The sequence below is a fragment of the Pimephales promelas genome, chromosome 17, assembly GCF_988280905.1.
Source record: "Pimephales promelas chromosome 17, fPimPro1.hap1.1, whole genome shotgun sequence".
In the NCBI taxonomy this organism is placed as follows: domain Eukaryota; kingdom Metazoa; phylum Chordata; class Actinopteri; order Cypriniformes; family Leuciscidae; genus Pimephales; species Pimephales promelas.
Window position 1 is genome coordinate 22365928 of NC_142785.1, and position 22767 is coordinate 22388694.

At 36.9% G+C, this 22767-nt stretch overlaps 1 protein-coding gene across 1 annotated transcript; it reads left to right on the top strand.

Moving 5' to 3' along the window:
- The first annotated feature begins 1116 nt into the window (after window positions 1–1116).
- sost (sclerostin) lies at window positions 1117–4301 on the top strand. Its single transcript, XM_039664871.2, has 2 exons — window positions 1117–1444; window positions 3669–4301. The coding sequence occupies exons 1-2, from the start codon at window positions 1204–1206 to the stop codon at window positions 4061–4063; spliced, it is 636 nt and encodes a 211-aa protein (XP_039520805.2). The 5' UTR covers window positions 1117–1203; the 3' UTR covers window positions 4064–4301.
- The last annotated feature ends 18466 nt before the right edge of the window (window positions 4302–22767 follow it).

A 22767-nucleotide genomic window follows, 5' to 3' on the forward strand; every position in this document is an offset into this window, starting at 1 on the left:
CGTGAAATAATCACGTTGGCCCACTTTGGAAAACGTGTAGCTAGATGGTTAACCGTTTAACCCATATATCTATGGTTTAACCCCTCAAACGTGAAACTTACACGTTTGCGTAAGATACCCGGAGGTTGACCTATTCTACACGCAATCGCCTCTGCCATAACGACAGAATTTTGTTTTATTGACGATCACTGAGAAATGTTCTATTATTTAAAATGCAAAAAAACATCATTTTCAAGGTGAAAGGATTCATTTGCCTTGCCCTTGATCCACGCCTAAAAAACGTCTAAATGTCACGTTTTTAATGAAAAACGTCTATTTTTCCGGCGTCCAGGGGCCCCAGCTCCTCGTTTAAGCAAAAGGTATGCTAAAACAACGTATTACATCGACGTTAAACCACGTTAAATGTGTTAACCATAACCTTTTTAAATACTCGACCTAGTTCCGTTGCTTAGCAACGGGAAGAAACTCCTGTATGATCTTCAGTGCCAGGTTAGCACCTTAGTGCTTACAGATTAGGAGACATTAGGTGTTCGCTGCATTTGTAGGCTAATGTTATACTTTTAATTCCGAGAAGAAAAATGTTGCTGTGTTGGTAATAGCTGTTATACAATTAAATTGTTGTAACATGCATTTTTTATTGAACAATATCAATTTTCAAACCAAATAGGGAACAATAAAATGCCTATTACAAAATATACACTTTTCCAATGTCCATCCTAAATATATCACATACAATAACATCAATCAAAACAACATTCAATAACCCAAACGTGTAATAACGCAAACGTGTAAGTTTCACGTTTGAGGGGGTTCTACACGTTTTCCAAAGTGGACCAACGTGATTATTTCACGTCTTGTCGTGATACCGGGTTGCAACGATACATGATGTAGGCCTAATAGAGCAGTAATCACACACTGTCTCATTTTTGGTAAAAAAAATAAATAAATAAATAAAATAAAAAAATAAGAAAAAAAGATGACTTTCCTCTCTCCATGTTGACCTTACACTTCTGCGGGTGCCCCTTCCTCCCTATCAGTTTCTGAATGAGCTACTTTGCCTAAATCCCTCCCACTTCGTGTAAGCGCTAAATTATCTGTTTTCCCCCCACCCGAAACCTGTGGTACTACTTTAAAAAGGAAAGCCTCTCACGAAGAGAAGAAAACCGGTCAGAGTTTGCCCGCTGAACGAGTCGTTATTTCAGTATGCAGGTGTCTCTAGCGCTCGTGCACTGCGGCGCGCGGCTGTTGCTGCTGGTGCTGCTACAGGGATGTTTCACAGCGGCGCACGGATGGAGGGCTTTAAAAAATGATGCTACAGAAATTATACCAGAATACACGGAGGACACGAATAAACCCGAGGAGCAGATACAACTTTCTGACAATAACACAATGAACCGGGCTAAGAACGGAGGAAGGAGGTCATCAGCCAACACACGCATTTATGGTAAGTAACAAGAAACAGATCTTTAATTTAAAGTATAGAGCTCTATTCAAATAACATAATACTGTATAGATGTTCCAATTCTTAACATGGATTTTGAGCTCTTTTGTAATCAAAAAGAAATTTATTCAAAAATGTTCTTTAAAGTTAATAAACCCCCTGGTAACCCAATGCTGATATCAATTTAGTTATTTTGACTTAATGAATTTGAAGCTGTTTGATTAAGAAAGCACTAAAGTACATTAGTGATTACATATTTATGTAGATAAATACAGATTGTGAAATATATCTGAACATTTTAACAGGAATATGCTGCAGTTATTGAGGGTTTGCGTGTTTGCAAGTTAAATAAATTCATAATTTAATCTCAAATATAATAATTAGATCATTTTCACTAGCTACAACTTGAGACCTAAACTGTTTTGTTATCTAAAACAGATTAGACATCCACAACTGAAAAGTTGACTAAATAAACAAGCCTATCTAATAATGATATTTGCTCCAGCAATTAGTTAAACCAATGACTTTAAAAATTCACCCTGTATTTAATAGTGTATATGGGCTACACATAGGACCATTATAAACTTCCACAAAACTGGATATCCTGGCTCTAAATAGATGTGCCGCTTTTAAATAAAAGCTCCAATTCAGAAAGAATGCATGCTGTGGATGCCGCTCCACCTTTTCACCGGCCCAAGTGATACACTAACTTCAGTAACCCTTTTTTTGTTGCTGTATCCCCAATTTTAAATAATTAGACAAGCTCTGCCTTTCCATAACCATCTAATTGCAACAGTATGGTTTCAGGGTAGTTGAAAATGTGAGAAGTTTTTCCAAGGGGTCCTTTCTTCAGGGCATTGCCATGAGAATGACTCCCACCTGTGAAAAGTAAAACTACTGTGAATTCAAACCAACAGTAGTTCTAACAATGTACAATGTGTGTTTGTGTATGTGGATGGACGAATTAGCAGACACAATGTAAAACAAAGATGGGTGTTTTAACAATTGGCCCTTTTCAGGGGTCTTAGTTTGGTTCTTTTAAAGAGGACTCTTGTGAAAACACCCTTAGAGCTTGGTTCCAGAACACAAATCAAGACTTTGGACTAAAGTAAAGCCTTGTGTTTGAGTAATTGGAATGTTTAAATTTATTGCTAAATAAATACACAGATTACTTCCAAAAATAATAATAAGCAATCCTCCAGATTACACAGAGTATTGTCACAATAATAGGTAATAAAAATAATCAAGGATTGAGCAATTGGTTAAGTTAACTGAAGATGCAAGATAATTCCAAATAACTAGTCATGTCAGTGAACAGTCCTAAAATGATGTTGTATTTCAGCATAAGGAAACAGTTTTCAAGCCAAGCATGTATGTTACACTCGCCAGTCAGGGGGTGGGATGTGTTGGAGAAAGAAATCACACTCTCGTGTGCTGATCTTGAAGAGGTGATGTGTGTATTTTCTCTGGTGGTCAGTGTGGGGTCATGTTGAGATATGTTCATCTTCCTCTGGCTCTCCTCCAGCTCCTCATAAAACATCAGATCAGATTTTCTGGGAATCAGGGGAGGCAGAACCTGAACTCATCACACACATAAATCCTTTGTTCTTCTCCAGGAGGGGAGCTGAAGAAGGAAACGGATCTTTTCACTCTCAGTTTCTTTTTTTTAACTGACACAAACTGCGAAAAATAAATGAAGACATTGTCGATGTTGTTTGAGGAGATTACATTAAATTCAAAGATTACTGCAAAAATGTTAGCTCTCACCCAGACAGAAGTCTCTCGATTCGGTCCTATCTGTACTTACCAGAACTATCTGGTAAATGTATGTTGTTTAGTGTCTGTGGGTTTCCAATTGATTGGGTTTCTCATCAATTCCAGCCTCAAAAAATGAGTGGCAACATCCAATCCAGATTAAATACAAAAACAAAAACATATTGAGCCGATATAAAAACTATGATCGTGCATTTCCTTTAGAGTTGGACAAAAAGTCATTTTTTTTCCTTGGAAAACACAACAAAGTCAACTTTAGGACATTTGCTTAATGCCTGTGTATATAACAAAACATGAAAAATAAAATCAGTTTTGTTTATCGTAGCTGTGACCAATCCAAAACCCCGTGTGTTACACAGGCTATAATAAATCCCAGCATTGGTAGCTGTGTTTTATTTAAGATGCATCCTTAAACCATTTTGTAAACATTCAACTAATCTGCTCTCTTTTCCAGGAGCCTCTGAACTAAGCTGCCGGGAGCTGCGTTCTACCCGCTACGTTACTGATGGATCTTGCCGTAGTGTCAAACCTGTGAAGGAACTGGTATGTTCTGGTCAATGCCTTCCAGCTCATCTCATGCCAAACTCAATTCTAAGGGGAAAATGGTGGAGAAGCAGCTCCTCCGATTACCGCTGCATCCCAGCTCACTCCCGCACCCAGCGGATACAACTCCAGTGTCCGAACGGACCAAACAGGACATACAAAATCCGAGTGGTCACGTCTTGCAAGTGCAAACGCTACACTCGCCATCACAACCAATCGGATGTCAAGGAGTTGCCCTCTAAGAAGCCGCGGCGCAATAAGAAGCACCGTAGCAAAGTGCCCTCGGTCAACAGCAATTCGTACTGAGGGGGAAAGTTGAACTGATACAGAAACTCTCTCTTGCATACATACAAATACACCTTTACATATACGCACACATATTTCAGAAACTGCAATCCAAGGAAAGGAATACACACATTAGCATTTAACAAACTTATTGGCATGCCAAGAAGTTTCCAACGTATTTCAGATGTCTCACTGTTTGAATGTGCTCTTGAGCCTAAATAGTCCCAGTTTGATCACAGAATGCCAGTGGACTAATGGATGCTTGAGTGAAAAGACGTATACAATTATGTGAGATTAGTTCAGGGAATGTGATGATGATATTAGAGTTCATGAGGAATAACTCCACATATTCTTACCCAAGCAGTTCATTTCAAGTTTGAAGTTCATTGAAAGGGTAAGCTAACATACGGGCAAACACACTGAGCACTCAACCAATCCACCAAGCGCTCATGTGAATGTTTGTGCACCAGATTTGTCCTCCTCTTTTGGGACTTGGAGCAGCGTTTGATTTGAGCGTCCAGCCGTGTCGGGCCCAAAAGACATTCCGCTGCTGACAGATCGTTGAAGCCCAGACTTCTTAACCTTGGTCAATTTTACCAGCCCATGAGTGCTCTTGACGGGCTGGGGAACCGAGCCAGGCACCATGTGAGTTTCTGCAACTTCACATTTCAACAAGAAACTGATCGGAACTGGCAGTAAGAGCCACGTTATGGAGAGTTCGAAAAGTTGTGTCAGCCCTCCACGGTCCAAGTCCCCGGAGGTCAAGAACCGCAAACGATATTCCTGTGACTTGTCCTAATTACCAAATAGTTCCATTCCTGTGTTAGGATTTGAGTCATAAAAAGCCATTTCCTCTAGACATGGTCAGTTCCTGTTTGTTAGAAACCCGAAAAAGAGGCCCACATGTGTGCAAGAATCTGCAAAAATTCCTCGCGGGCAAAAAACCTTTCTGCACCCTCCTTCAATGGAAACCATTTGGGGATATCCAGCTATCTGCAATCGCTAGCAGGTTACCTACATCCATTCCTGAAGTCTTCACCAATGGTGCCATCCTTTCTGTCATCTGACCGGAAAAAGAAGAGACAAATAAGTGAACCAAACTCTGAGATTGTGGGCTGGATGTTGATTTTACACAGGATAAAGAGATTAAGCCAATGCCATTTCATGACTCCCCCTCTTTTTTTTTTTTTTGTTCAGTGCAGATAATATTTGCTTATTTTTCAATTGTGTATTTAAAATAGCAACTGGAAGGGATTTTTATAATGTAAGCAGACTTGCCATGAATAGCAACTTGTATATACTGTACCTGTGTGGTCTCATTGAGCGTTATCCTCCTCGATGAATGGATCCACTCTCTCTCTTTGACCAAAAGACTGTTACAAAGAATGAGCATATTTATTTTTTCAATTTCATCATTTAAATTATTTATGCAATCTTTTTTTTTGTAGAAAATAATAGCCAGTATTGTACTATATGTAATTATAGTGAATTTCATAACGAAAAAGAGTACATGAATAAAGTTAAGCAACGTATATATGTGAAAAGAAGTGTGTTTGTTATCATTCTTGTCAAACTGCTTTGACAGATCCTTTCTCCTGTTGGGCCGTGCCCACACACTAAATCCAACTCTCAATGAACCCTCTGTAAACAATATTCCACAATTAGGAAGTAGAGGCTTTGTAGCACTTTGGAATGTCTAAGACATGTTACAAAAGGCGAGAAAAGGAAAGAATCTCCTCGTCAGACGGGAACGGTACAGTCACAACAGAAACAGCTCTTTTTGTCCGGTATGGTGAACTCAACCCACAGGCCTCCATTCATCTATTTGTTTGTTTAAGCTTGCACAGTCTGAGCTATAGATTGACAAGAAAATGTGTATCGGACGACTTGTTTTGGTCCTAATCTTGTCTGCTCTCTCATGATGAAATTCTCTATATTAGTCTAACCGGGTCCAGGCTGCTCAGTACACAAAACTACATAGAGTCGCTGTGATGTAAACCAAACAAATATTCATTTTTATGAATGTTTACAGCATTTATGTATCTTACAGAATGACTAAAAGATGTATATGAGCAAACTCTGAGGACGCATTCTAAATTAAATGATTTTCATTTACTTTACATCTATTGGGAACATATTTTCCCGCAGTTCAAATATAATCGTCCCAAATTCATGGCCACTTGACATGCCATGCTTTTGCTCAAAAGTAGCTGGCAGGCCCAAGCATTTCCAAGAAATTCGAGGAACGAGTGCTTGAATGTGTCGCATGAGTAAATCCGAAATAAATTGATGCTGACAAAGCATCTGACCTGAGTTATGGCCCCTGTTTAGAGTCGTTACTCAGCAGGGACCTGGCACGGACCTCCACAGCCACAGGGAAAGCAGGAGTGTGTGAGAGAGGTCAGCTGGGACTCGCTCCTCAGTGTGTGTTTAACACTTTTGTGCCTGCTCCACAGTATCTCAGACGCCACTTAACTCCTCCAGAAACCAGTCAGCCAGTGCAGAAAACATCTCACATACACTTCTGCATGCCAATACAAGTGGTTTTAAATTGATTCTAAACCCTTCTTTTGTCCTTGGGTCAATTTTGACATTTTTGCTGACGACTAGCCTATGCTATAAATACTGTCGTTTTTTATATTAGAACATTGCTATGGGACAATTTCAAGAAAAGTGCTTTATTTCTTCTCTGTTTATGACATTATTTAATACCTTAAAAAACTAAAATGAAAAAAATATATTAATAGTTACATATACTGCTTTTGCATGTAGTTAAGTTACGTAGCTGCTGTGTATCCCATGAAATCCAAGAAGTTTGCAAAGTAATAAACTCATGCTGACAAAGCACAAGTCGATAGATTGGCTACATCAGTCATTAAAGGGGTCATGAACTGGCTTTTTAAATTTTATTATATTGTTGTCTGAGGTCAACTTATGATCAAAAGGAATAAAATAGGCTATTTTGTACCCTAGTTTTGAGCCTAGCTGAAAAACGCTTGGTTTTTATGGCCGTCTCGCACTGAAGACTTGGAAGTAAAAGTTTTGCATATTATAATGAGTTTCTACTCATCTGTCGATGCACTTGGGGGAAATTGTTTTGAAAACGTCCAATGTTGTAAAATGGCAACGGGAATGATTCGCCCATACATGTTCGACCCAGAGTCTGTGTGTTGCACAATTGGACTGTCAGATCCAATATAGACGGCACAGCACCGTTCTTCACTCTTAATCGGTCTGCAAATCCAGTCTTGTTTACAAAACAATCCTCAGTGAAATGAAGCAGACAGACGGACAATGTTTTACCCTCATCAGTTGGAACGTCATTAAAAATAAAGTTTATCCATGCAGTCCTGTTGGAATCCAGAGGAAGCATATGCAGCGGCAGCCACTGTCTTCTTCCACAACCAGGCACTGCACAATATTTAATAAACGGCATGTTTATTGCTCGGTAGCTCGATCCGGTTTGTCATCACGAGGTAGGGCTATGTTATTTAGCTATGCGTTTAATGCGCAAATCGGTGGCCGTGTTGAAGTAGGTGTTAATCTTCTTCTGCGGGGGTGGTGTTTTTTCCTCTTTGACGTCATAGTTCCCCACTTTGAAAAACGAGTCGTTTGCTGAGGCTGGTGTCAATAAAAGCTTTTATTGGACTGACAAGGACGCTTTCAGTTTTGAAACTTACAGGATATTCTTATAATATGATGACCTCTTTGATGTCAAAAGCTCAAGGAAAATTTGATTTCTCAGTTCATCACCCCTTTAATGAAGGCACTGATCTTCCAAGTATAGGCAAAAAAAAAAAAAAAAAAAAAAATCGGATCACGGTTTTACATTTTATGTTATAGAAATATTTTTTGCCAAAAGCCAAAATACATCATCTTTCTGTGATGATTGCTGTGTTAGCTGGGATTATGTTGTAAGTTTTGGCTTAGTACAAAAAGTAAAGGTCAAATTCCCACAAATAATTGTTTCAATCTTTAGCTTCCTTTTAGACGCCCAACTATTGTCATCAATGTCCAAGTTTTATATACAGTAGTGGCCAAAAGTGGTGCCTGGCCTACGAAAATTGACTCTTCACCTTTTTATGTTAAATATTATTACTTTTGCCCTGCCTCGAATATTACCTGACTTTTGGCCAGGCTCTAATAAGAAATATGAACACATGCAAGAGAGAACCAATGAAATATAGCAACTGATTATGTTGTAGACATTGTTTGATTTTTTTCATAGTAAAATAAAACCTATAGCTGTTTTCTTCCATCATATTTAAAATAATTATTTTTGATATTATTTTGATGGTTTAATCAAACCTATAGGGCCACAGTAAAATAAAATTCAATATTATATGAAAATAAATGATTTTATTTTACATAAAATTTATTTAAAAATTATATATTTTTTTTAAATCACAATGCATTTTGGGACTATAAAAACGAAGAAGAAAAAAAGCAGAGTTCAAGAAGTTTTAAAATGAGGTTTCAATTTGTGTTGATTTTGATCTAAGGATCAGGCAGGTGCAGTATGAGGGTTAGGAAAATGAGGAGGCTCTTAAAGTGCCATTTAATCCTGTTATCCACTTGACTATAATGTATTAAAGATTGTTCAATAAGTCATTGTTTCACCTAAGATGACGTCTACCGTTTAGTGTCTCCAAGCACACAGGTGGACAGAATGTCACTTCCTCCTGGTCAGACTGCATGCATGCACAATTAAAGACACTGCTTTTGCAAGCGAAATGTAACAGAGCAGCGGCGTACTATTCCATGAAATTCAAGAAGTGCTTGAGTACCTAAATAAACTCATTCTGACAAAGTATGAGTAGAGAGATTGGCTACATCAACCATTAATGAAGTAATCGTCCAAATGAAGGCCAACAAATTCTCCATCTGATCAGCTGATTTAGATTTTTATGCCAAAAGCCAAAATACATCATCTTTCTGTGATGATTTCTCTGTTAGCTGGGATTATGTTGTAAGTTTTGGCTCAATAAAAATAAATAAATAAATAAATAAATACTTAAAGGCCAAATTCTCACAAATAATTGTTTGAATATTAAGTTTCCTTTAAGACTTGCATAACTATCATCACTAATGTCCAAGTTTTTCCTAGGGTGGGTATATTTACTGAGCAAAATGTTATATAAAAGAAAGAGTTTGTCAGGACAGAGTTCCAAGAAAAAAGGAACAACAACATACAGTGTGTCCCAAAAGTTTGAGGCCACACTGAAAACCTGGGATTCAAAATCTAATTTAGATCTGAAAATAAACAGAGTAAAGACATGAAGTGTTTTACATTTTTCAAAATGCTCAAAAAGAAATGTTATGATGTATAATTAATATGAACTATTTCAGGTTACTGGATGTGAAAATAAAATATTTAAGATTATATATAAACTACCATTCAAGAGTTTGGGGTCAAAGGCTGTATTTATTTGATACAGTTAAAATACAGTAAAAACAGTAATACTGTGAAATATTATTACAATTTTAAATAACTGGTTTCCTTTTTAATATATTTTAAAATGTCATTTATTCCTGCGATGGCAAAGCTGAATTTTCATCATCATTACTCCATTCTTCAGTGTCACATGAATTGAATATGCATTGCATATGAATTGAATATGCAGAATTGGTGCTTATTAAAACATTTCTCATTATTATCAATTTTGAAAATGTTTTTTCTGCTTTACTTATTTTGTGCAAACCCTGACAAATCGTTCATTCTTCAGGATTATTTGATGAATAGAAAGTTTAAAATAACTTAATTTAGTCAAAAATGTCATTTTTGCTAACCTCAAACCTTTAAACACTATTTTTGCTATAACATTTTTTTTTTAATACAAATGTAAAATTGATTCATTTTCAGAAGTCCATCTGTATAGGAATAAGTTCAAACTAAATTAAAAAAGGGTGAGTTAAATGCTCAAGAACATGACCTAAGTCACAATAAGATAAATTAACACAACACAAAAGGAAACAATAAAACAAATGGCAAAAGGAAACAAAAGACAGGAAACAATGCCATAATATAAAGCATATAAAAAACATGGATGCAATAATGCTATATTTACATTACATTTACATTTAGTCAAAAGACTAAATGTAAACACTTTAATCCAAAGCGACTTACATCTGAGGACTAAACCAAACAAGTTATCATCATGAAGAGGCAATAACAACACAAGAAGTGCTCAAAATACAAAGTTCAAACATTGCTCAGATAGCATAAACCAGGCAAGTGAGGATTTAAAGAATTTTTTTTTTTTTTTATGTTAAGTGCTCACGGAAGAGATACGTTTTCAGTTGTCTTTTGAATGCTGTCAGGGATTCTTTATTCCGGATGAGTATGGGCAGATCATTCCACCAGCATGGAACCGTGAATGATAATGTTCTGGAGAATGATTTTGTGGCTCTTTGTGATGGTACCACGAGCCGTCGCTCATTGATCGATCGTAGGCTTCTGGTAGGGATGTAGACTCGTAAGAGCGAGTGAAAGTAGGAGGAACTGTGCCAGATTTTACGCAGTCTATAAGCTGATTTTCCGCAGCTGCCATTTTGAAATCGAAAGCGAGGCTCCGGTGGGAAGAATCACGGAAGTACAAATAGACAACAATTTCTTGGACTACCAACCTGAAGCTGCATGCCGAGATTTAAACTATTGGATATGAATATCCAATATCAACGCATTCTCATCCCAAAGCGCCATATACAACGCTTTTGCAAAAGCGTAAATATCCAACGCACATGGCACCCTTTAACGTCTAATGAGACGCTTCGGTTATGGTTAAGTTTAGGTATGGTGTAGGGTAAGGGTTAGACCACTAGGGGGCGCCTTCTGCCCAAATATATCTGCGTCTCATTTTACGTTAAAGGGTGCCATGCGCGTTGGATATTTACGCTTTTGCAAAAGCGTCCTATATGGCGCTTTGGGATGAGAACAGGCTCCCAATATAGGATATGTATAGTTCGTTTCTGCTTCTTTTTTATGTTCTGAATAAATATATATAAAAAATATTTATAAATTATTAAATTTCATTGTATATAGTCTAAAGTATAAAATAATTGTGTGTACATTTTTAGAATAACAAATTTCTACATTAAACTCAACAATACGCCATCGCATTTGCTGCTCTCCTATGATTCAAGGCGACACTTCCGGTTTTCTTCCCACCGGAGCCATTTCAATATGGCGGCTGCGTGAAATCAGCGTGTTGGATGCATTACTAGGGATTACTTTAACTCAAAGCAAAGTCAGCCCCCCTAAATACTTGATTCAAGGCACTCCAGACATAAATCTAATTTCCAAAGTCAAACACATGAGGATTATGACGGGCACATTTGGATATGGATGGTAAGCCCCTCCCTTATTTGGACATTCGAACTAACAGCTTCAACAAATCCAAAGCAGAGCAGCACTTGGCATAGACCTGGGAACATGGGAAGTGTTATAGAGGAAAGAGAACGGGATCTGGTGGTGGTGAGGGTGTGTTTGAGGGAAAGGCCAGGGTCAGGGCAGGAAAGAGAGACTGGAGCCACTCAGCATGTCCTCCATCACACCCCCCAATAAAAGGCTTTTAAGTGTCCACTGCTCACTGGATTCAAAGAACGGATCCTGGGTCTAAGAGTGGAAAAGGGCCACCTATCAATGATCCATGAAGGATGGCTCAGTGGGAAATTCGAGTGAAGGGGGAAGAACGGATGTGTCCAAGGGTGGTTGGTAACATCACGGGTCAGCAGCATTTGATGAGCCTTGACCGTCCCACCAAGTGGCAACATCCGACGTAGGCCAAAGATATGCAGCGGCAAAAGAAACCGTATAGTCAATAAACATTTGAAATCCTAACTCAAAACAAATGCGCACTGGTTGACATTTTGTGCCTCAATTGTCACCAATATGGGGAAAAAAAATGGAAGTTTCTTGTAGAAACACACCAAGCTGAGGCAAACAGACTGTTTATGTGGGAAGCGAGGTAACATTCATATCAGTGCTAACCACAGGCCTTGCCAGCTGGGTGTCGAGCCTTGGCTCTGGATTGCAGTTTGTTTGTTTAAAAGATTACAATCCATCCAAGTCAAACAGACACCTTGAACATAATCCAGCTCTGCCAATAAACACATGCCAAATGGTGTGAGTGCACAGCGCTGAGCACACTTACATCAGAGAGGAAGGAGAAAGGCCAGGTAAAGGCCACCATACGCATGTGTGACATCAACATATGATGTCATGGCTACCAATATACAGAAACTTGAACTGATTACATGTAATAATTCTACAGCTTAGGCAGTTAACATAAGCACAGTCTGATGTTTACGGAAGGTCTCGTATAGTCTTAATTATGTATGGAACTTTGTATGACATATTCTGGAGCGGCATGTCTTGAGCAACAACAAATGAAATCAGTTTTTATTATTTCTGCCTAAGACAGGAAAATATGACAGAGCAACCTTCAGTTAATACAAAACAAGCATTACAGAAAAAAAAAACACCAGAACTATTTATCTAAGGGTTGCCTTCGCTATTGTGTTGGACAAGGGGCCTTCAAATCAAAACGGCTGAGAAAAAAAAAATGCTGCCTGCGTTCAAGCACATGCATTAGATTTGAAAATCGAAGGGGAAATGATTGCCTGTATAATGTCTATCCATTTGCTGACAAAGAGCAATCACACTGTTGGATATAAAATATGGTACCAACCATTGAAAACCCATGCAGGATACTCCCACCTCTCATCACCCAGATGTGCACCACAGCAGGTTCTGATCATGACAGAAAGGTTTCGATTTGCGCACAACGTTACTTTTTTTGCCATGAGCTTTCATATGTCTCTGTAGCATTACATCACCACTCAACACAAAGGCTGACAGCTCTAATGGTGTGTTCACTGTGTCTCTGTAATGCCACGACTTCAACATCCCAAAAACAGCTTAAAAAGAAATACAGAAACTTGTGAATTACTTTTAAGATATCACCTCATTATTGCCAAGCTGATTCATTTTATTCTTATTGAAAGAGCAGATATTTACTTCTCTTGGTGCACATTCTGGTCATTAAAGGTATAGAATTGTTTCAATAATGTTCGCAAAAGTGTTTTCACTATGCTAAACACCTTTGTAATTTGTTTATTTTTTTATTTTTACTATGGCCACTTTTTGTCCTCTCGACTTATAACACTCTTAAAAAACTGTTCATCATCTCACTATTTATTTAATTTGTCCAACAGTAGATAAATATGCTAATTTCAGCTAAAGTACACTGTAGCTTTAGGATTTTATGTATCCTTAACACTCATGATTAAATAATATTTTCCCTCTTCCTGCAAATTGGACAAATCTTGATAAAAGCTTGACTGGAAAGTTTAATGATATTCTAAAGCATCATCTTTACTGTTAAATGGTTAACTAGTGCAATAATATATATATATATATATATATATATATATATATATATAAAAAATACTAGATAATAATAATTGACATTAATTAAATATCATAAAAATATTTTGTTGTAAAAGACACCACAACAACGAGGAAGCCAAATAATGAAAAAAAAAGGAAAGAAAACGAATTTGTACACTTTACATATTGAAATGCTTTATGCAACAATTCAACAGTTTAAGATTGAACATCTGCTTCTGGGATCAAGGACCGGTAAAACAATACAAATCTAAATCTTCATGATTTTTAATATAGCCTAGCACACAAATACAATTGATGAGGGCACAAGCATAACAACTAACTTGATGTAATAACAAGTAACTTGATGTTATGTAATCAGATTACTTTTTCAATTAATGAGTAACACATTACTTGTCAACAAAATATCTGAGCTTTTTCAAATAAATAACGCAAGTTATTTTGTTTTCCCATTTATTGACTGACAGCTCTCCTGTGGAGATGAATGTGGCGTCAGCATCTGCGAACATGTGTAAGTATCGATCTTTTATACTACGAGATTAGATCACGATTGGTTAGATGAGAAGGTAATACGTGACATAAGTGAGTCTTCCTGGCAGAACTTACACTAAAGCTTTCATTTCTAGACTAAATGTGAACAGGCATTTACTCATCTCACTTGCACAGAAAGAGATTCAGTATTCCTCAAAATGAATAATAACAGTGAAATGAAATCTTTTAAGCAAACCAGCAAAAAGAAAAATGTTAAAAACATAATGAGAAAAAATATTGCAAAAGTAACAATGCATTATTTAATTTCAATAAAAAGTATTGCAATTAGTTACTTTTTAGGGCGTAACACAATTTTGTAAAACATTACATTTAAAAGTAACTTACCCCAGCCCTTAATATAACGAACATATATATATATATATATATATATATATATTCGTTATAAAATAATATTAAAATCAAACCAAAAAATTGCTGGCTGTCGTCAAAGAAACACCCTTGTCTTCTGTTTCTTGAAAAACATGTCATTGTGTGAGTTACAAGAGATTTTGTTACAGATGGGAACTGTTTTGATTTTTGGTATTTTGAGTGCTCTGATTAATCAGTCTCTTTTGAATCCTTTAAAAAAGAAAGAAAGAAAAAAAGCAATCAGTAAAAATGCGGTGAAAATTGTTTCCTATCCGTGTGGCCTGGTGCATAGCCCAAGAGGGGGTTAGCAGCTATCTTTTGGATCTCTGAAGCTTACAGGGATTTGAATGGAGTGATCAATTCAGCTTTCTAGCCTTATCAGATAACATACAGCCTCTGGGAATGTCCATGCAAACTCCCTCACTTGAAATACCAAACAGAGGTAAACGTTGATTCAAAAACTTCCAAATTCCTGTAAGAGTATTGAGAATATATAATATAGCAGAACTCAGCAGAGAAAACATTGATGAATATGTAATATGTATTGACTTGGCCAAAGTTTGACTCTCCAGAATTTGATTCTGTCTGACGTTAAGAATCTCAAAGATGTGGAAGACCCCTGAGTTCTGAAGTATACACTGTAAAAAAAAATAAAAATAATGAAGTAACCTAGTTGCCTTAAAATTTTAAGTTCATTGAAATGAATAAATTGAGTTAATACAATGAAGGAGATTGATTTAATCATCAGAAACTCAAAATATTATGTTATCTGAACTACATAAATTATTTAAGTTGATTTGACAAAAGAAAAAATGTTGTGATTACAAATCATGAAAATATTTTATTTTTATTTTTCCTCTCGATTGAGCTTGTATTTGAAGACGGAAAGAAGATGAGCAAATATCCTACTTTAATCTCAGATGGAGGAGATCTGCGAAGGGATGATTTTAGCAGATGCATATCCATCAATGGAAAAAAAAAAACCTTTAGAAGTGAATCATGTAGGAAAAACATGTAAGTTGGCATGTTGGTTTTCCACTCAATCAGCCATGGTCATTCTGAAAGACAGAAAACATAAAAGTATGTACATGAATTTGGCTGAATTTGATTCACAATTTAATTCACTAAACTAAATTTAAGGGTAACTAAACTTGTTCTCCCACTTTAATAAAACAGACATAAGCCAAATATTTCTTTAAGAAAAAATGTCAAAGCATCAAGCCAGATGGAAAATAAATGTGATGGAAATCATCATGTCCTCCTCACATGCATCCTAACTATGTGTTTTCAATATTTTTTCTTCAAACATATGCAAAGCACATTATCAATCTGAGACCATCTGAGATTTCTGACAGAGAGCGTGTAAGAGATGGAGACAGATGGAGAAGGAGGGAGAGAGATTTTTATAATTGCACAATAATACTTTTCTAGCTGCCAACAAATTAAAAGTAAATGTTTACACAAAAATAAAATAAATGACATTTTATGACATAAACGGCATGCAATTGTTTCCCGATATTAAACACACGATAATAGTTAACTCAAGTAACCGAAACCCAGTCTAAGGGTCACCTGCCTTATGATCTGTGAACTACATTACCAGACACTGGCTAAAATTACAGTTTGTAAATCCCACTAGATCCGGAGTGACTCTAAAAGCTCAGTTCAGCCCCTGACTGACAGGTATCAAACACAACTAGAAAGTTCATAACAAAACATCTTCGGCAAGGCTGAACCCAAATACCTAAACCAGGAATTTCACTTTCTCTGATGACGCTCTGACTTGAAACTTCCTATCGTCACCAAACCCTTGGAGAAATCAGTCTTAATCCCACCAGATGAGTGAATGAGACCATTTTTTCCTGGGTTCTCTGAGGCAGTTTGTCAAGTTCTTTTTCTTCTTTTATTAAAGTCAAAAGGCTGTTTTCTTTTCTCACTTTCCCTGGGTTATCATCATGGTTTCAGCCATAAAATGCATAATATGAAATATTCACAATATGAACAGACAACTTCAAACAGCTTTAAGCAATTTCAAGCTGCATAAAAAATAAAAACTGCAACATTATTATTATTATTATTTGAATAGCAATATTCCTACATGTCCTATTGAAATCAGTCATTCCTTTCAAAAAGTCAATAGTTTGAACGCTTCAATCTGTCAGAATAGTTTTGAGGCCCCTCTGAAACATTAGAGTCCTCTGGAAACCATAGCAATGGTAAACCCTAGACATACAGTGCACGTGTGCTGTTGAATATAAATTATCCTGAGATCCGCGAGACCTAGGGCTGTAGTCAACAGGGGAAGCATCAGAGCTCTACCCTACAACCCCTACGGTCACCTCTCTAAATGAGCCGTTCTTCTTTTATGGGTGAACGCAAGTGTTGAAATCTGTGAAGCATGTTGCAGGTTCCCTTGGCTTCAGTGCATCCATCTGGACGATAAACCCAACAGCAGCTAGACCAGAAAGACGTGCAAATAACAAACAAAGGGTGTGGGTCGGAGCAAATTCCATTTGTCTTGTGATCGCTTACCACTCAATGAAAAATCTGATCATTTGCACATTAAAGATACATCTGTAACTAGGCGAGCACATTTTTCCCATAAAAGGACACATCAAAAAATGTCCCTGATATTTATAACGGCCAAGATCGGTGATTACGGTTGTTTCATCTTGCCTGGGCCTGATAAATGAAACCAGAAAGCGGTGAACTCTTGAGTTGTTGTGGATACAAAGCACAAATCGCCCAGCAGGTGCTTTCTCCAGTCAAAGTGTGGATGAAATACACATATGCAAAAGAGGTGGCTGCTTTCTACACTGCCTTAAAGCATTGGTTTTCACCAAAAATGAAAATTATCCGATAATTTATTCACCCTCAAGCCATCGGCGTATACAATTTTCTTCTTTGAGCAAAACATTATATTATATAAAAAATATCCTGGCTCTTCCAAGCTTTAAAATGGGAGTGAATAGAGCCAGACTTTTTGAAGTTCTCAAAAAAGCACATCCATCCATTATAAAAGTAATCCACACAGTTCCAGGGGGTTAATAAAAGCCCTTTGAAGCGAAGTGTTTTTGTAAGAAAAATATCCATATTTATAACTTTAGAAACTATAATCACTTGCTTCCAGCAATGGCTATATCTGCGAGTATAGTTCTGGTGGAGGAGTGAAATCTAACCCGATGCATGACACATTGATGAATGTGGAAGCGCAGAGGATAGAGCAAAACACTGCTCACAAATTAGAATTATAAAAAGATCATTTTAAAAGAGAAATGAAGGAGGAGTTTGAGTTTGTTGCCCAATTTGTTTGAACCGCAAACATGGAATATTCTGGTGTTTATCTTGCAGAATTCTCCATGGTAGATTCTCAAACCCTGTGTAAGGTAGTTTTAAAAATGAAAGCTACCACCACAAATGTTGATCCCATACCAACTGGGTTGTTTCAGTTACGTTTTTCTTCTTTGTGTCTGGCTATATTGGGAGTATTATAAATGACTCTCTGTCGTATGGTGTTGTGCGCCATCTGCACGTAAAATTGCCGCCGTAAAAACAAATAGCCGTGACTTTGAAAATCTAGCAAATTTTCGTCCCATCTCTAATCTGCCATTTATTGCAAAAATCCTAGAAAGTTTTATTGCCTCACAATTGCTCTCTCATCTGTCTGTAAATAACCTCTTTGAGCCTCTTTAATCTGACTTTTGTAAAATGTATAGCACTGAGACAGCATTAGTTGAAGTCACAAATTACTTATTGATGGCTTCTGATTCTGGATGCTATACTGATTCTGCTTGATCTCAGTGCCACTTTTTGACATTACTGATCATTGTATCCAATCTCACGGGAATTCGTACGAATTTTACGAGGTGGCTAATTCGTAACAATTTGTACGACCTCACTCGTACGAATTAGTACGATTTTGCTAAATCGTACATATTTTACGAATTAGCCAATTCATATGATTTCGTACGAATGACCTACCCCTGACCCCGCCCCTAAACATAACCGCCACATCGGTTTAGACAAATTGTACGAATTCGTACGAGTGAGGTCGTATGAATTAGTACGAATTAGCCACTTTTGAATCACTCGTACGAATTCGTAGATTACAAATTTTTATGAACAGATTACGGTCTATGCTGCCTTTTCCTGTAGCTGAAATAATACTCAATAGCTGAAATTAATTAATACTCGATTATTGCAATACCTTGTTAGCAGGAGCATCAAAATCTATTTTGAACAAACTTCAGTGGGTACAAAATTCTATTGCACGTATTTTGACTAGGACCAAACATACTTTGTATTGTGTTTATCATGCCTTTTTTATTTTTATTTTTTAATTCTACGTATGTAAAGCGCTCTGAGAATTAACTTTTATAAGCGCTATTCAAAATAAATATATTATTATTATTAAAACAGCAACACACATACCCCACATTCTCCACAGGAGGGGCACAAGCATGGTAGATTCACACACGCCATGACAAACATTACATAATTCCTAAATATTTTGAAGGTCAACAAACATCTCTATTTTATTAATCTTGTATAACATCCTGTGTTTGGAATCACAAGCTCCGTTCCAAACACCAGTGTGCTCCCTTCCGTAGGCTGCATTTTAAGGCATTATAGGAGGGCTCTTGACACAAAGGCTATTTCGAAACACTGGAAACTTAATTATGCTGTCTCTTCTTTTTTGCCAAATTCTAGTACTGTGCTTCAGACAATTCCCCCACCTTCTGTTTAAAAATAACCACTGGAATGACTTGTTAAGTCGGATACCACATAATGCTTTCAGGAATTCCAAGATGATGGCGGCTATACATTTTCTTAGCACTGAGGCATTATATTTGTTTGCAATTAGCAAATTAAATATAGCGTGATGCATGTATTCATTGTAACACATTTAGTTCGGAATTTCAGTTTGAAATATATATATATATATATATACATATAGGCTATATATACGTATATATATATACATATAGGCTATATATGCTATATATATATATATATATATATACAGTATGTACATATATGATAACCATATTGCAGCCTCACACATAATTCACAAATTAAGATGGTATACAATGTGAGACTTTTAATTTATCAATACATATTATAAAATTATACTTACTAAAAAATATCAATGTGGAAAGTCAATGTTGAAAACAGCAGTGCTGTTAAATATTTTTGTATAAACCCAGATTTTTTTTCCTGATGAATCTATGAAAAATGGTACATTTCAAAAGAACAGTGTTTATTTTAAATAGAAATTAACTAAATGAACTACATTAAACTATATATAACACTGAAAGTCTAACTGTCAGATTTGAGTTCATGTATTTCCCTATATCCCTATGATGTATTTTTGAAAATGACTGTTCATATGGTGTGGAATATAGCTCTAAGCGAATGAAAACATCCTGCAAAGATTTATATCTGAAAGTGCACCGTGTATAAAGTTATTTATAACTTTATTCGACTCTGAGTCTATGAAATGAATTGTTTTTGAAACGAGTCATTAGCTGTTACATCGTGACGTAGAGACATACTGGCCGCGCCCAGTTACTGCGCGCAGACGGAAGTGTAAACTTGAAGTCTACACATTCAAATACTTAATCATAGCATCATGTCGAGAAGACGCTGTGTTGTACATTGCAAAGATAGTTCAGCTACTTTGTTTTCACTTATCAGGGACGAGCATGTGAAGAATCGGTGGTTAGAGTTAATATTTGCAACGATACCACAACAGTATACCCCGATTGTGTTCTCATCCTTTTAATTAATCGTTCAAAAACATAAATGAATTCAAATGTGGATTCGCAAGCAGTTGTTCCTGAAGGAGGGCTCAGTAACTTACTTACCCAGTGTATATGGATCAGCTTCCTCCTATGAATCACAACCTGTAAGTATTATTAATAATTGTTGCTTTTATGGGTTTTGAACGGTTTTGTAATGTCGGGCGCGAAGAAGGCGCAAAAGTATGTGTGTGTATATATGTGTGTGTAAGTCACGCTCAGCGCAGCTTCTAGGTCTCCAATGTCAATTTTTTTTAAATATGTGAAATGTTTGTCGCTGTTATTGGAGTTGTCAAAGGATAGAGCGTCTTGTAGTACTGCAGTGCTTTATCAATATGTTTACGCGTTATGCTAACAAACAATAACTAACTGGGTCTGTCCTCTGACCAATCACCTCCGATTAGCGTCACGCAAAGGAGTGGTTTGGAAAAATGAGTCGTTGTACGAATCATTTGGGAGTCGGTGAGCAAATCAGTTAAAAATAAATGCATATGACAAAGTGTTTTTGTCCTTGCATGCATGTTAAACTGTTTTTGGGAACTCCTAAAACAAAAATAGGAACATTTCAAATGCTATTATAGGGGCTCTTTAATTTAATCCATCCTTGCTGAATAAACATTTTGATTTCTTAAAAAAAATCTCACTGACCCTAAATGTTTTAACAGTGGTGTATATATCATAAAACAGTCAAACATAACATATAATGTTATATAAAATAAAATAATGAAAATACTTTTACTCCAGACGGTGTATATACTATATGCAGATACAGAATTTCTGCTAATGGAGCGTTCCATTTCAGTTAAAATGCTGCCATAGAAGTATTTGGACCTTATGTGGAGTCTGCTAACAGTCTTGAAGAAAATAAAAAATATCTCATAATCAGTATACCTGAGGGTTTTTGACCAAATATAGCAGATAAGGAATGGAAATAATTAATCAAAAATATGGCCAAGTTAAAAACATATTCTCCCCTCCAAAGCCTTCTAAACTAGCAGGTCTGCTAATACTCTAAGTGACAACCGGCACAGGAACATTCTTGCTGACACAAACCGAAGTTCACACAAATCATCTTTCTGAACCTGGCCAAGCTCATGGGGGTAGATAGCCCGAGAGAAGGACAGCCTCATTTGGTTCCCTCGTCCTGGGATCCATCAGGATACGTTAAAGGCCGATTGTGGACCCGTGTTCTGACAGCACCAATAAGTCGACATGAAGGGAAAGCCCTTGACTGCCCCTGCCCCCACTTGCCTTGCCTCATTACCCTCCACAGGTGCCTCCCGCGTCAGGACGGATCTGATCTCCCTCACACACTTGGACTCAACCTGCGGACCATTACTGTAACACTCCCCAGAGCCGGGCTGCTCCGGTCTTACATGCCGTGGAAGTGTCACACAATTCAAGAATGATTAAATGGAATAGGTGTTCAAAGTATATCAGGTGTCACAACAAATGAAAGGAAAGTCAAAAAGAACAGACCAGACAGAGGCAACGTTATGTTGAACTGAACACCATATTTAGGCATCTGCCAAGTTACACAAAACTTCTCATTTGGTATTAGGGAGACTGAGAGATGTGTCATCTTTCATCACATTCAATGGACGTGCTTTTAGATAGAGACGCTTTCATGCGTTCTTTTATGTCATTCATTTCTTTTATTATCAAATAAACAGTATTACTCACTCCAAACAGATGTATCGTGCGCATATTCTTTTTTATCATACAATGGCTGGAGACGAGGCCTGGAATAAGCCCCAATCCTCCAGACTGAAGAATGAATTCTGTATATGAACTTCATATGACAGAGGAAAAACAGCCTCCAGTCTAAATACTCAGAACACCTCCATGGGCCGCTGCGGAGATCTGCCTTTCAAAAGCAATGTTTTCACAGTGAGATACATCCGGTGCTATCAAACATCGCTAAAACAGAAGACTAAAGAGTATTTCTTCAGCTTTATTGTTATTGTTGTAGATAAATGAATACCAATTGTCTGTAATTCATACACATCGATATCATCTGTTGATTCTCAAAAATGTTGGAATATATTTTCATCTAAATATCTGGTATGTCTATTTTGCATGCTGATAGCGTATAGTCTCGTGTGATACACTGCCAAAACATGAGCCAAAACCTCCATCAGGATGAGTAACTGGATATTGCATGCTGAGATGTATTTGATAACCAGGCAGGCAGGCTTGTTTCTATAGCGTTTCTCCCAGTATGTAATTCACTTGATGGCTTGCATGAAATTCAACTGAGTTCACAACACTACACTTTTTTAAATTAATAAACCAAGGTTGAGTTCAGTATTCTATTCTATTTGCATGCGTTCTTCACTTGCAGCACGCTGAGCTCTCTCGGCCACCGTATTTTTTGTTAAAAAGGTAAAAACTATGACCTGTAAAAAAACCTGTAAAAATGAACACCATTTAATTTTAATGGTTATGAGTTGTGCAAAAAGCCATAGTAAAACTTAACGAGAAATACAGAATGTGCACACTATAAATACAACAAGACGAAAAGTCTCATGATAATCCTCCTTGAAATTGCTATCAGTAGGTCACTAAAATATTCTATGTGCTCTTTGTTAACAGTGCTGGGAAGTAATTGTTAA